The 14,933-nt window shown below is 38.1% G+C and overlaps 1 protein-coding gene across 10 annotated transcripts in view; it reads left to right on the top strand.

The window, feature by feature from the left end:
- MBNL3 (muscleblind like splicing regulator 3) overlaps positions 1–14,933 on the top strand; it is a 113,954-nt gene that overhangs the window by 72,916 nt on the left and 26,105 nt on the right. For 7 of the 10 annotated variants that reach the window (XM_058658882.1, XM_004587711.2, XM_058658880.1 and 4 more), the window contains one exon: positions 13,525–13,689. In XM_058658882.1, coding sequence (XP_058514865.1) covers positions 13,525–13,689 — 165 coding nt within the window. Of the gene's footprint in view, positions 1–4,613; positions 4,664–12,707; positions 12,746–13,524; positions 13,690–14,933 lie in introns of those variants that run through there. The other 3 variants (XM_058658886.1, XM_004587713.2, XM_058658885.1) reach the window with 3 other exon arrangements.

Genomic DNA, 14,933 nt, shown 5'->3' with positions numbered 1-14,933 from the left:
TGCTTTTTTTTTTTTTTTTTTTTTTCTTTTTAATTATTTATTATTTAACTTCATTAATTACATTGTATTATGTGACACAGTTACATAGATACTTGGGTTCTCCCCACCCCTCCCCAAACCCTCCCACCATGGTGGATTCCTCCACCTTATTGCATAACCACAGCTCAAGTTCAGTTGAGATTTCCCCATTGCAAGCGTATACCAAACATAGAGTCCAGCATCTTATTGTCCCGTCAAGTTCAACGGTTTCTTAGGTATACCCTCTCTGGTCTGATGGAGAATGTGTATTTTTAAAGATGTCATATCTTGACATGTGTACTACTCTTCCAGGTAAGCCTACTTCCAAGTGGTGTAAACTAACTTAGGGAGGATCAGGAATAGGTTTCAAAGATACTTCCCTTTTCTCCATTCGCCACGTTATTTTTTCCCCCTTGGCTGCCTTTGGCCAAAGATATCTTCTGCATTAGAGCATGAGCCATTTGTGGTTGATGGACTGCTTGCTGTCTGTTAAAGCAAAACCCCTTGGATTTACAGCTTTATTTTAACTAACCTGGTTGCTGGATACATTGTTTGTCAATGGCCTTGTTCATTACTTTAAATCCTGAGAATAGTTTTGTCATCATCAAATATTAACTGCCTTCTGAAAACAGATGGTGAGCATAACAGGTTGCTGTGCTTAGTAAATTCAACTGGGAGAAGCTCATTTAAAAACGAACGGACTGACTTGAAAAAAAATCACAAAACTCTCATTTTGAACTGTGTCATTTCTGTTTATACTTCTGAAATATTTTGGAAGACATTTAATATATTTGATAGATATACAGCCCAGCTAGGCTAGAGTTTTACTTTTAAAAGAAAGAATTTATATCAATAAATTCCTTATTTTCATGTCTGCAGGACAAAAATAATAAGTTGGTTTGATTTTCAGATGCTTTTTAGAAAAAAAAATTGTTTGGTTAAAAATGCTACTTTCTTTAAATGCACAGTACACGTGGAGTTTGGAGTCTTTCTTGGGGCCTTGTCTAATACTCTCAGCTTAGTCCACAGCTTTCAGCAAGAATTTTGGTGATGAAAATATATTATCATCAGCAAATGTTGACTTGATCCAAGCCTCAAAATATTTCAATAGCAGTCCATATCACCATGTAGAGATTAGTACTTGGAAATTGTATTGTTCCTATTGGTTTGCTAGTAACAGAGGAGTGTGAGGAAAATGACTGTTTTCAGTTGGTACATTTGGCTTTGTTGGGAGTTTGGAACTCGATTTCATACTGAAGACTTTAAAATGCACAAGCAATCATTTTAAGATCATGTATTTAAATACATTTTTAAAGGATTTAGTTTGTTATCTGAAAGACATAGTTACAGAGAGGGAGAGAGCAAAATCTTCCATCCTTTCGTTTACTCCCCAAATGGCAGAAATAGACAGAACTGAGCCAGGCTGGAAGCCAGGCACCCAAATTTCTTCCAGTCTCCCATGTGGGGGAAGAAATTTGAACACTTTGGCCATTTTTTATGGCCTTCCCAACTACATTAGCAGGGAGCCAGCACAGAAGTGGAGCAGCTGGGACTAGATCAGTCCTCATATGGGATGCTGGCATTGAAGGTGGTGGCTTAACCTGTTAAGCCCTAAGGCAAAAAAAAAAAAAAAGCCCGACATTTACATTTACATTTCTTTACGTGAAAGAAAACACTTGATTATCTGAAAGAAGACTCATGTTTAGCATCTTTGTACCCCTCATTTCAAAATGCTAAAATAAATCAATAAACTCTGTCTGCCGTATAACTATTGGATGGCAGAATCTGTGGCTGGCTTCAAAAACATAATTATTTAATTGATTCTTAGTTATTCTATGGCCTGCAAAGATGAATTGCTTAAATCTGAACAGCACCCATTGCCTTTCTCATATTATCCTTATACATTTGTTTAAAAAACTGAATTAAATTCTTCTTTTAATCTCTTTTTACATAATGACAGGAAATTTAGTTTTGCCAAGTGGAAACCCCAAGTTTTAAGCTTAGTGCGAAAGCAAAGCCCTCAACAATTCAAGAGTTTGGCTAATACCGTCTTACTTCTTGAGTTTTAATGCAGTTAAAACTCATTTGAGACCATTAAGTCATAGAAAATCTGCCTGACTTGGTTTCAAGGGACAGAGGTCACATTGAGGAAAACCAAGCTAAAAACAAAAGGTGTGAAGTTCTAAACAAACTGCCTAAGTGAAGCCATCAAATTAAAGAAGAAATGCACAGAAGCTCTTTGGAAAGATATGACAAAATGTAGCCACTGTGGATTGTACTGCAGTAAATACAGAGTTTCAGGTCACTTTCTCATACATAGATTTCACCTCCTTCTGGAGGTATTCCCAGGAGTGGGCTAATGGGGTTATGCAATTTTCAATTGTCTTAACATTCTCCATACTGACCTCCATAGTGGCTGCCCTGGCCTACACTCCCCCCAACAGGGAAGGAAGATACCTTGCTTCCCACATCCACGCCAGCAGGTGTTGTTAGCAGAGTTCTGGATATAGGCCAATCTCACTGGAGTTAGGTGGAACCTCACTATGGTTTTCATTTGTATTTCCTTGATAGCTATGGAGCCTGAGCATTTTTTATATGACTATTAAGCATTTTAATTTGCTCTTTTGAAAAAATGCCTGTAACACAGATGTCCATTGAAAGAGGACTAGGTAAGAAACTGTGGTGCATCTACTTCTTAGGACAATATAGAGTCATTTAAAATAATGAAATGCTATCATTGGCAACAAAACGAACCTAACTGGAGACCCTTATGCCCAGTGAAGTAAGCCAAACCCAAAAGGACAAATGTCATATGTTTCTTTAATATAAGGCAATATTCATGCAAAATGCTAAACAAATGAGTACATAGATAAACATGTATATACATATATGCTTATAAATGAATTATATAATGGAGAGAGCATACCAGGAAGTGAATATATGTTGCAGTATACATTTCTTTTCTTGAATAACAAAGAGGACTCCCAGTGAAACTGTTAAATATATCTTGACAATAGAATGCTGGACCTTCTACCATTGCCTATACCTACAATGCCATGATACACTTACATAGTGGAATGACGGACTTGTGACTATCTCTGAAGGGCTACACTATTGTAATAATATGGGGGAAACAGTGAGGGAGGAAACTAGGAATGGACGAAGGGGAGGAAGGGCAGGAGGGGATCATCTCTACCTCTACAAACCTGTATCATGGAAAAGAAGGAAACAAAAACAAAAAATGTAGCAACATTCAGAAAGGGATGTGGAGATGACATGTTACATTGTGGTGATCCTAGGAATAATTTGTCTCTTGGTAGATATCCAGAGATCAAGCAAAGGAAAAAATAAAGTCTTTTCAACAAAAGTTGCAATTCTTTGGAATTCATGCCTTAGAAAGAGGGAAATTAAAAATGAGAGTGTGAGAGAAAACTAACGTGGCCTTTAAAATGCTATCTACTTTAGTTTGAGCTTTAATGTCTTTATCAGTACGATGAAGAAGCTGAATTCAGTCAGGGTTTTCATAGGGGGCTCTAAGAACAGATGGCAACAAACATTTGGTGAAAAAAGGGGGGCCAGTTAAACCATGTTGGGAAATACTGGACTAACCAAAGCAAACACATGTCTTGACCATAACAGATAGGAGAGTTATGCCTGGCACATGGTCACTCTCTAAGAATATAATGTGTTATTTCTTGCAATCATCTGAGAAGGAAACCCAGGTTGCATAGGTGCTGTCTTGGGACTGGTGGTCTGTGGTCCCCACTGTAGCCTAAAAGGTCTGCAGGACTCTTGGCAACTTTTTCACTTAATATCACAAGCGTATGCATGTAAAGGTATAATCTTCCCCAGCATAGTACAATTTCAGTCTTTCTGACTTTACTAATTCTGAAGCTTTGATAATTCCAATGAACGTGCCTGCATTATTAAAGAGAAAAAAAATAAATTCAGGACTGTGTCTAGTAATTGATTCTTGAATGTCTGCCCTTGCCAGTTTTCTGATAGTATGTAATGCAGGGCTATTATGAATAGCCATTTTTCCTGAATATATTATTTGGTTCATTAGAATTAGCCATGCTCCTCTACTTTTCCCTCTCTTAATATGAGTAATCAAGAATAGATTATAAAAGATATCTATGCAACTAACAGCTATTCTTCTGCACGTTTAGAATAAGTAGTTACAGAGATCCTACGTATGCATTTAGAAATATAATAAGAAGCAGTCATTTTCCTGAGTTTTAATGAATGACTTTTGCTTGAATTTGAGTATTCCGTAAACAGGGCTGGGGGAAAAAAAATGCTAGCCCACCCTTTACCCCTGTGCACAAAAATAAAAACCTGTTAAAAGAAAGTCTTATCTTGATGGAACACTTCATGTGCTCAAAAAATGGTTCTATGCTTTTAGAGTCAGAAGTCAGGCAGATCTGGGTCACACACCATTCCCCTTTTGGTTCTAACCATAAGCGGAAGCTCCAGCAGGCATCGCGGTCGTTTGCATACTCAGTGTGGGAAGGGAGAGTGAGAAGAGGGAGTGGCTGATACTGTAGCAGCCCCGTAGCTCCTCCCACTTGGTAGGGAGGAGCAACAGCATCAAAAATATCTTTCTCCACCAGCGAACTTCCTTAAGTTCCTTGCAGCTGATCAGGTAAGTCTTCTGCTTTATTTTGGGCAACTGAAGGCCTGGGAGAACTCGTGCTTATTCCAATGAGGGGGCTTGCCTAGGCCCTTAAGGTATAGAAGTGAAGTGGGTTTTTGAGTAGAACACATAGGAAAACAATTGCCAGATAAAATATTGTGCCGGTTGTGTGTCCACTGACCAAAAATTATTCATTTTTTTTCCTGAAATTTTATTGGGAGTCCTGTATTTTTTTTTTTTTTTTTGGTAACTCTAGCATTCCTAGATAGAATTGTAAGCAGAAACCATAGCCGGGAAGAAAAGGATGCAAGAAGCTTGTACATTGCTGTGGGTGGGGACCGGATGGGGTGTCCAAAAAAAGGGGCAAAGGAACCCTAAGAGCAGATTTGGTGAATGGGCCAGAGAGAGACATCTCTTATGCTATTTAAGAAGGAGGCCTATGTAGTAAGTTCTTTGTGAAGTTGTATGCTTTTCTGTTTTGTTTCTGGGAGTGAGAAATTGAATGTCATTACTATCTCCCCCTTTTTCTGTATTTAATGCCATTCTATGTTGGCTGTCCTTACGCTGCTCTAAAGACGGCTCCCATGAGTACTTTGCACCAGTAATGCTTTTTGACTTTTGTTAACTTGGTGCTCCATTGTCTTTGGCTCTTAATCTGATCCCGGTAGTCTATTTTGTAAAGGAATAGTGCATTTTTGAAGAACTTGTAATTGCCCAGACAGCCAAGTTAATATTTCTCGAAAGCAATGGAAGGTATTTGGTTAGAGCAGGGGGTAAAAACTTGCAGACGGAGTGCAGGGAAGAAGAAATCGGCTTTGGTTATTGTTGGTGAGGCAGTCTGGCTTCATTATGAAGAACAAGTAGGATTTTTAGCGTTCTTTGCTTTTCAAAAATCGTCAAAGAAAAATTTCAAGCTTGTGCTTATTTGAAAATAATTGTGTATTGTGAATAAAGGTGAATGCGGCCATGAAGTGAAGCCAGGAACATTTTTCTTGTAAGCAGTAGCTACTCACAAGAAAGTTCCACCAGCTGTGATTTTCCTAAAGCCACATATTCCAGCCTTGTCTAAGTGTCTTCAGGGCATTTGACCTGCTGCTTGTTCAGGAGAATTTTGGCTTCAGGGCAGGTCAGTTGGAAAAACCTGCTTCTAAACCACTCTGGAGAAACAGGCAACCCTTGGGCAAGCACAAGCCCTGTGAGCAGGCACACATTCTTATTAGATATGGATCAGTAGCTGCTACTTTTGTTTTGAGGTAGGGGTAGGAAGGGAGTGGGGGACACTGTATCCTGGGAGTGCTTGTGGATAGAGATCCCTGAATCTTGACTGATGTTTGTGTGCCACATGGGTTCATGTTACTTCCTGTTCAGTTACACTTTATATTACCAGCATTTTCAGCCATCATGGTCATATATATTCCTTAGGGTTTGTGTTCACAGCCAAAAAAAAAAAAAAAAAAAAAAGAAAAAGAAAAAAGTTACAAGTTAGCTATGTCTTAGACCTGAACAGAATTAAGGTTTATTTGGAAAAGAAGCAGGAACAGCCTAAATTAGGTGTTGAGTACTCTCTTCTTGGAGGGAGAAGAAATAACTTGGGGAAGGACATAGCAAGAGAGTGTGGTGGGTTAAGCTGCTGCTGGTATCCTTTATAGGAACACCAATTGATTCAAGTCCCAGCTGCTTCCTTTCTGCTCCGGCTCCCTGCAAATGCCCCATGTGGGAGACCGGATGGAATTAGGCTTCTAAAATCCACTTAAGGGTTATGCCCTGTAAAAATTACTCTGACAAAATGCAACAAGCTTGTGTGGGTCGGCTACTATTCACCAGGCTTAGAAATACCCTTGAAGATGCAGAGATTTGGAAACTGAAGTTCTGTCTTTAGATAAGCTCAAAGTCTAATGGGTAAGGGGGTGGTGGGAATAGGCATCCAAACCATTTATTGACAGACTCAGTGATAAGTGCTATGATAAAACTGAGTACAAGGTGCAGGCACAAAAAAGGGACCGATAACTGAGGGTGGGGGTGGGTAGATGGTCTCAGGATAATCTTTATAGAGCCAGACACGTTCGCACAGAGAATCTGCTTGGCATGGTGAGTGGATGGAAATTTGGCTGTCATCATTGCTGAGCTGCTTGGGAATTAAGACAAGTTGCCTCACTCCCATGGCCTTCACTTTCTGTGAGATAAAGGTACACAACATGTTCCCTAAAATCCGGTCCAGGCCTGCAATGTTTCAATTCTGGGAATTACATTATCTTAGTGGCTTATTTCAGAACAGCAGTGTGATTGTGGAAGCCTAATCTTCCCTTGAGTTTGGGGAGGTCGAGATTGAAAAAGCTTTCCAGATGCAGATGGGCGATGGGATCACTTTGTTTTTTTCCAGTTTCTTGTGTAGGTCACATTTGATACTTACTGTGCACCAAAACCATTGCTTTGTATGGGTTGTGTCCAAAAGCAGGATTCTGGGACCAGCATTGTGGTATAGTGGGTTTACCCGCTGACAATCCATATTGAAACACTAGTTCAAGTCCCAGCTACTTTGTTTCTGATCCAGTTCCTAGCAAAATGCTTCACGTGTGAAACAGGATGGAGTTCCTGACTCAGGAATTCAGCATGGACCATCACTGGTTGTAGCAGCAGTCATTTAAAGGAGTAAACTGAAAGATTCTCTCTCTCTTTCTCTCTCTCTCTCTCTTTCTCTTTCTGAGACGTTTTCAAACATATTTTTAAAAGCCAAGAGGAGAAAAAAAAGACAACAGATGGGATGCAGTATTAAAAATAATGGTGGGGAGAGGTGTATTTTCAGATTTTGTCTTCAGTGTATTCCAGAAATGAAACCACTCTTCCCCCAAGAGTAATTGCCTGTATTTCACATAAAAATAGAAGTCATCTGTAGGATTTTAAGCATACTCTTTGTGCGTATTTGCTCATGTTTATATGTAGTGGAATATTTGGAGAAGAAAGTGATGAAGATTATATCCATTTTTGTAAAGAAGAAATTCTAACAGAAAGAATGTGGTGAAGTAGCCATTAGAATGCTGGCTAATACTCAATATATGTTGATGTTGAGTCACTTACAGCTCTCTCAGGTTTTTGCTAGCTTTTGACAGGGCTGTGGTGGTTGCAAGAACCAGGCAAACCCAGTACATATAAATTTGTAGTGCTCAATTCACTGGTACTTCCTGTGAAAAGCCCTGGCTCTGCATGTATGTATGTTACTGTGAGCACATATCGATAGGAATTTCATTTAACATATGATTATTAAAATGGAATAACACCATTTTTCTTCCTAGAACAAATATCTGCTCCATGCCTTTGTTTGACATTTAGCTTTCAATTCAGTAGTCTGGCAGATCAGTGGGATTATGTTTTTGATATAATCTAGTTATTTGAGAGAAGGTATTTTGGTTATTTTTTTTCCATATACTTCCAAATGTATTTGAAGAGGCAAATCATTCTACAGACATCTGTTTTTGTTAAGATACTGTGACTGACAAAGGGTAATTTTCAGCTTCCTAGGGTCCTTTTCTTATTTTGATGGATGCTAGGACTTTCTCTCATGAATATAAAAAAAGTGCATTTCACAGGGGTTTCCTACCACCAAGTGCATGGGAAGTCTGGTATCTGACAGGCTTCAGCTCTCACAACTCCCAAAACTTAGGTGGGATTTGAATCTCTACAATGCTGCTTTTCTCTCTGAATCAAAGGCTTTGTGCTCATTTGTGAAAAGCCCGAAGGTAGGAAAAAAGCAGTAGATTGAGTTTGGGAGGTTTTATACAGGCTTCACGACTTTTTCCTTTGTCATCAACTTTTGATGCAGATGTAGTTCAGAAATGTCATTGGCCATTTTCTCCCCCTGCTGCTTTTCGACTGCATTTTCAGAGACTGTAGATGCTAAAGGGGAGCTAGGAGATTCGCAGGTGTAGGAGCACTTACTTCAGCAGAGAGTTATTTTCCTATTGAATCACTTTGCTGCTTTCTTAACTCAGTAACACAGTGAAAGACTAGCAGAGAATGACAACTTGAAGGCCAAAAAGAAATGGAAAACAGGCGAAATGGAAGTGAACTGGAATGAGTTTGTACTCCAGTGTCTTTAATGTTTGTTTAATTGTGTAACAAGAGAGGGCGAGAGATTGGGATTGATTTGAATCTCTTGACTAGTCTTCACCGCTCTTTTGGGATATAGCCTGCTCTTCTAGAGAATGGTGATGGTCACAAGTACCACATAGGCATTTCTGATACATTCTAATACTTTGAACTACTATGTGACGACTCCGCACCTGTGGGTCTAAATTGGAAGGAGAGTTTGGGGCACTCGTAGCTTGGCTAGAGCTATTTTAAGGGGTGATTTTTTTTTTTTCAGAACCAAGATAGCATCATTTTGTTATAGATTTAGTGTAACAGGGTATCTTGTTACCCACTCAAAAATGTTTAGTTGGCCTAGGAACCCAGTGGAATCTTTTTAGACAATAGTCATTGACTTTCAAATAGACAAGAATCCCAGGTGATTACCTAACTCAACTGCTTTATCAGTCCCTCCCCTACCCCCACTTTATCCCATCCATACATGATTTACCAAAACCTAATCCCCCTACAAGGATCAGAAACAAGTGATACCAAATGTCACAAAACGTGTTCCCCTTCAAATGCCAATTAAAGTACTCTGGCCTATAATTTAGTTTGAGCTTCTTGAAGAATGAGTGCTTTACAGAGGAGATTGATTTTCACCAAGTGTTGTGCATGTAAATACATTATCCTGAATTCTAAAGTCATTTTGAAAAAAATATGAGGGGCTGGGTTTTCTTTGGAAACATTGTATTCCACAGATAACATGAATATTAAATTATTTGGTCTTCACATCTATTGTTTGGATAGAAAATGCGTATTTTTATAAGCTTTCTTTACCATAAGCAGCAGGTTCTGGTAAGGTGGCATCACTGTGTATTTGCATTGTTATAGAATTAAATTATGGATTCTGTCATTCAAAAAAGAATGCCTTATAAATCAACAAAAATCTCATAACTAAGATGAATAAGTTTCTTTAAATCTCCTGCTGCCTCATAACTTCATACTTTAGTTTTATAGCCCAACCTGATGTAATTTTAAAGTGTAATTTTTTTTCTCTTCCTGTGTACTGCTTTTACTTTGGAAAAAATGTCATCAGTTTTTCAAGAAAAACCTTAAATTACTATATGTAACACATCTGTATAAAAGCACAGAAGTGTGTTAGTTTTTTAATCTATGTATAAGCAGAAAATGTGTCAATACACTGATTCTTTCATTGCATTCAATGAAAGTGATATTAAGGTCCTCGGTTGTAAAAAATGATAAAATTTCATTTTTTTCTTTTTGCTTTAATTCATCTTTTTATTGCTCCTGAGTATAAAAGAATGTCCTCATTATTACACACTCACATATATGTATTTTGTGAATACATATATTATGTATTATGTACACATAATGTGTATGAATTATACACATTATATACATTACATAATATGCATACATGCATTATATTCTATACATAAAATATAATATTTTACACCATAATGTTTACATTATAATATGTATGTGCAATGTGACGTATATGCATGTGGACTATATGTATTTGTAAGATGCACATATAATTATAATATATGTACAGATCATATATGTTATTTACATGCATATATGTATATATATTTTGCTGAAGGAGTTGCTGATTGTAAGAAAAAGCAGTCTAGATTGCTTTTCAATCCTAAAACAATCTGTTCAGCAGCTGCCACATTTCTTCTCTCACTTTAGCTGTGTAACTGCTTTAAAACATAAGGATTGGGCAATATCTGAGTATTAGCAAGATGAAAATAGCCAAAGGAGAAGGAAGGTCGAGAGTCAGTTATTTCGATCTGATTAGGGCACAGGATTTCCAAATGCAGCTGCAAATGGTAATAAAAAGGATTGAAAGTCAGAAGGGAGGTCAGAGGTAAAGCTAGAGCTTACAGATCTCAACAATTGCAAAGATGGGACTTTGGAACAACTTTGTTTCCCCAGGGAAGAGATCAAAGATGAGAGAAAAGGATTTAGGGCTGAGCTTTGGGGAAATTTTTAATGTTAGAATGTGGAAAGAGGAAGAGAGACCCCAAAGATGACTGTGGAAGTTACCGAGTGCCAATGCCGCCTCCTGTTGCATTCTGACCCAGGTAACCTGTTATGTGGGTGGAGAATAACCAGTCTTGGTACTAAATGCCTTGTGACTTTGCCTTGATGCAGTTCACATGGTAGAAGTAAATGGAAGCTTATAGTTTTTCTTGAGCCACATTCATGGAGATAAGGTCTCTATTACTGGAATTCTTGGCATGTATAATGCTTTCATATAGTGCTTGTATGTGCTGAAACTATGTAATTACTCTTAGGACACTTAAAAATTCAGGAAAAGTAGGTTATAATGCCATTCTTAACTCTTTCTTTCAAGAAATTCCTTTCCCAGGATTTGCCAGAAACTTATACAGGCACACTGAAACTAAGATGCCATCTGATTTTTAACGTAGTTAATCAATGGGGGAAGCAAAAGGACTAACTCAACAATAAAAAAAAAAAAAAAACAGTAACGCATCTTTTAATTTCTCACACAGCTTGATGTGCAGCATGAACCAGGAGCTGAAGAGGGAGTGATGTGTAATGAGAAAAGACAGATAACAATAGATTTTTTGAAAGCTGGCAGCCAGAGGGTTGCCCTTAAAGAGGAACTACTCAATGCCAATATCAGCAGCTTCTTTTCCCTTGGGGAATGATAGTTCTGGTTAACTTGATTACCTGTGGGTCTTTTGTTTACTGACTAATTACTGTCCCAGCCAAGAGGTCCTCAGATGTGTCAGCATGCCTAGAGAAGAGGAGAGCAGAGCCGGTGGCCAGTTACCTTAGGCGTGTATGCTGCCTGAGGTTCTGTCCTTGCCCACCAAGGACTCCCATCAAGGCAGTATTTCTGTCTTACGACTTCCACTCTCTGACACCTGATATTGGTCTGTCTTGGTCCATTTCCTGCTGCTGGTAACTTTTCCTAAAGAAAACTTGCTTCTGAGATGGCTTTCGCTTTTGGCTGACTGCTGCTTTGCATCCAGAATGCCCTAGCAGAGTTTTGTTCTCACATCACTTAGTTTCTACCTGCAGCACAGCCTCTTGCCAAGAGAAGCCAAACAACAGAGCCATTTAATTTAACGTGGTTAGTGGGTATGGGGTCCAGTCGGATAAGAGGAATAAATTCTAATAGCCTATAGCACAATAGAATAACTGGTTGACAACAATTAATTGTGTATTTTGAAGTAGCTATTAGAGAGGATTTTTTTAATGTTCCCAACATTAAGACATGATAAGTGTTTAAGATACGGCCACACTAATGGGCCAATCTGACCATTTTACATTGCATACATATATGGAAATGTGATACTGTAGTGCATAAATAGGTACAGTGTTACATGTCGATTGACAGCCTTACAATATTTTAAAGAGTGATGACCACTCCAAAAAAGAGCAGTAGTGGTGTATCTGAATTGGCATTATGCTCCATAAAAAATTTGAAGGACACACCTTGAATTTCAGTAAAACTATAAGAATGTTTTTAATGGTAGCATAACTAAATATGGAGAAGTAATTGTGTAAATCATTGAAGCATTGCAAATAAAGGAAATACACATTATGAGTTGAATGGAAACACATACTGATCAGATCTTTCTTTTCTCCTGGGATTCAGAATGTCTCGTCAAAAAAAAAAAAAAAACAAAAACAAACAAACAACAACAAAAGAAAACAGAGGAAGAAAAGAAATCACCTTTTAATCTCTCCCTCTTGCTCCCCCATAACCTTATGTACTGTATATAATCTTAGTATCTGTGGGAAGAAAAAAAATAATCATTTGCCTTTGTCTTAAAAAGCTTGTGATGGACCTTTCGGCCAAGATAAGATAATCTTTAGCTCCTTTGTATTTTGTTCATGAATTCAAAGTAACAATAAGTCACATTATGACATCACAGTAAGCACCTGCAACAGTGACATCCTTTGCCACCACATTGGTAAAACACCATAGGCAACAGTGGTACCAGCACTTGGGTGACACTAAAGGTATGTTTGAGTCTACAGAACTGACATATTATCCTGTCGTGCAAGTGTTTAACCCCTCAATGAAAACTAAATAACTCCAAAATATGTCTTAGTCTCAGTTGTCAAAGTGATCTAGGGCCATTGCTTGCAGAACCTAATGAACAACAATGAGTGGCAGCTATAGGAATTCACTCTTAGATTAATAGAATGTTACCGGATTTCAAGATGTTCCTCACATTGAATGGGTTTGGGAAAAAAAAGAGCTTTGGAGCCTATACTGTCCTGACTAATACAGTCCAAAATTTACATAATTCTGCATGTGGAGCTATTAAGTGCTAGTCTTAATTATTTGTAAATCTAAACTACTGATCTTGCTTAATTTGACAATGCATTTTACAAGATACGTTGCATTTTTTAATGTATAGTGATGTAATGTGCTATCCCTAGTATTTTATATTTTAAATACAAGTTGATGCATCTCAAAGTTAAACAAAACAGAGTGGCTAAGAGAATGTGTTTTGAATCAGATTAACTGGATTTGAGTTTTTCTGACTTTGCAACTTTGCAATTGAGGATTCACACATGTCACTTGGCCTCTGCTTCCTCACCTCAAAGATGAAGATTATAAATGATCAGTTTTACAAGATGAGTGTGAAGATTAAAAGGCTTAATTCATGTAAAACATTTACTGCAGTTGCTCTTACCTGCTGAAAGCTTGATTTATAAACTTTTGCTGTGTATGTAACCCTATCAGGTTTTTAGGAAAACTAAAGAAATCCTATCTGGTTCCCCATTATCAGGGTCGGTGTACTCGAGACAACTGCAAGTACCTGCACCCACCTCCACACCTCAGGTCGCAGCTGGAGGTTAATGGGCGCAACAATCTGATCCATCAGAAGACTGCCGCAGCCATGTTCGCCCAGCAGATGCAGCTTATGCTCCACAACGCCCAGATGCCATCACTTGTGAGTCACAGCTGTAACTTTGACAGTTGCCAACATGTGTTTTTTGACAAAAATATTTATTGAGCAGGGAGAGATGGGGATAGGCAAAGAGAGAGTGTGCGAATGAGTGAGAGTGAGAACCAGTGAGTCTGCACTGCTCTGGTTAACTTCCTAAATGTTTATGACAGCCAGGGCTGGACTAGGCCAAAACCAGGAGCGGGGAACTCTAGCCAGTTCTCCCGTGTGCATGATGGGGACCTAATTAATTGAGCCGCCATTGCTGCTTCCAATAGTCTGCATTACCAGGAAGACAGAACCAGGGGCAGGACTGGGTATCGAACCCACATACTTCATCATCTTAACAACTAAGACAAACACCATCCCACAGCTATGTCTTCGAAAACTGCAATTAAGTGTCTTTTTTTTCTTAAGAGCACATGTCTATATTGGAATAACCTTCAAAGGCCTTTAAGAAGGTCCTTACAGGTCTTAGGGTGCCAGCTTATATATCTAAGTTGGCACAACAGAGTAATACTATTGAAGGGAGCAATCAGGTGTGTTGGACTGTAACTTTGGTTGTATTTATACATGAGTTCAGTTTATACAGAGATATCAGGATGAAGGTGTTTTTTAAGATCATCAGATTTGATTATTATATGTAAATTTTTGGATTCTGATATTAATTCACATGGAATTCTCTTCTTTGATAGGAGTTTAGTTGGGTTCTTATTTTGAAATAACTTTGGATGTATTAAAAAGTTGCACAAGTGGTCAGGCAGTTTTTCTGTTACTATTCACCCAGTTTCGCTCTATTAATACTTAAAATTACCATGGTAGATTTGATAAAAAAAATAAACAGCAAAATGACATTAGCACAGTATTATTAACTATATTGGCATGATAGTAGATGATTGTTTCATCTTAACCTACATACAATTTCATTTTGCAGATATTAAGAATATGGTATCATTCGTGCCAAGTGTCTAGTGTTTTATGGATCAGTGAGTTTAATGGATCCTTTAGAAAGTAATGAAGCTGTATGTGTTCATGCTGTCCTGTTAGAGGCCATCTTGTCCTGACACGTTTAAATATAATGTGCTTTGGTTGGTTCCACACCTCTCAAGAGGAATGCTAATCATCCCTTTTCTGCTACAATTCTTCATATCTCAAATTCAATTCAGTCGTTTCTCATTCTAGTTCCATCTATTGTGCTTCATTTAAACCATTAACAAAATCTATTTAGAACATTTTCTTACCTTTATTAT

The sequence above is a fragment of the Ochotona princeps genome, chromosome X (assembly GCF_030435755.1).
Source record: "Ochotona princeps isolate mOchPri1 chromosome X, mOchPri1.hap1, whole genome shotgun sequence".
In the NCBI taxonomy this organism is placed as follows: Eukaryota; Metazoa; Chordata; class Mammalia; order Lagomorpha; family Ochotonidae; genus Ochotona; species Ochotona princeps.
Note: the sequence above shows the minus strand (reverse complement) of the source record. Positions and strands in the feature narration are given on the sequence as shown.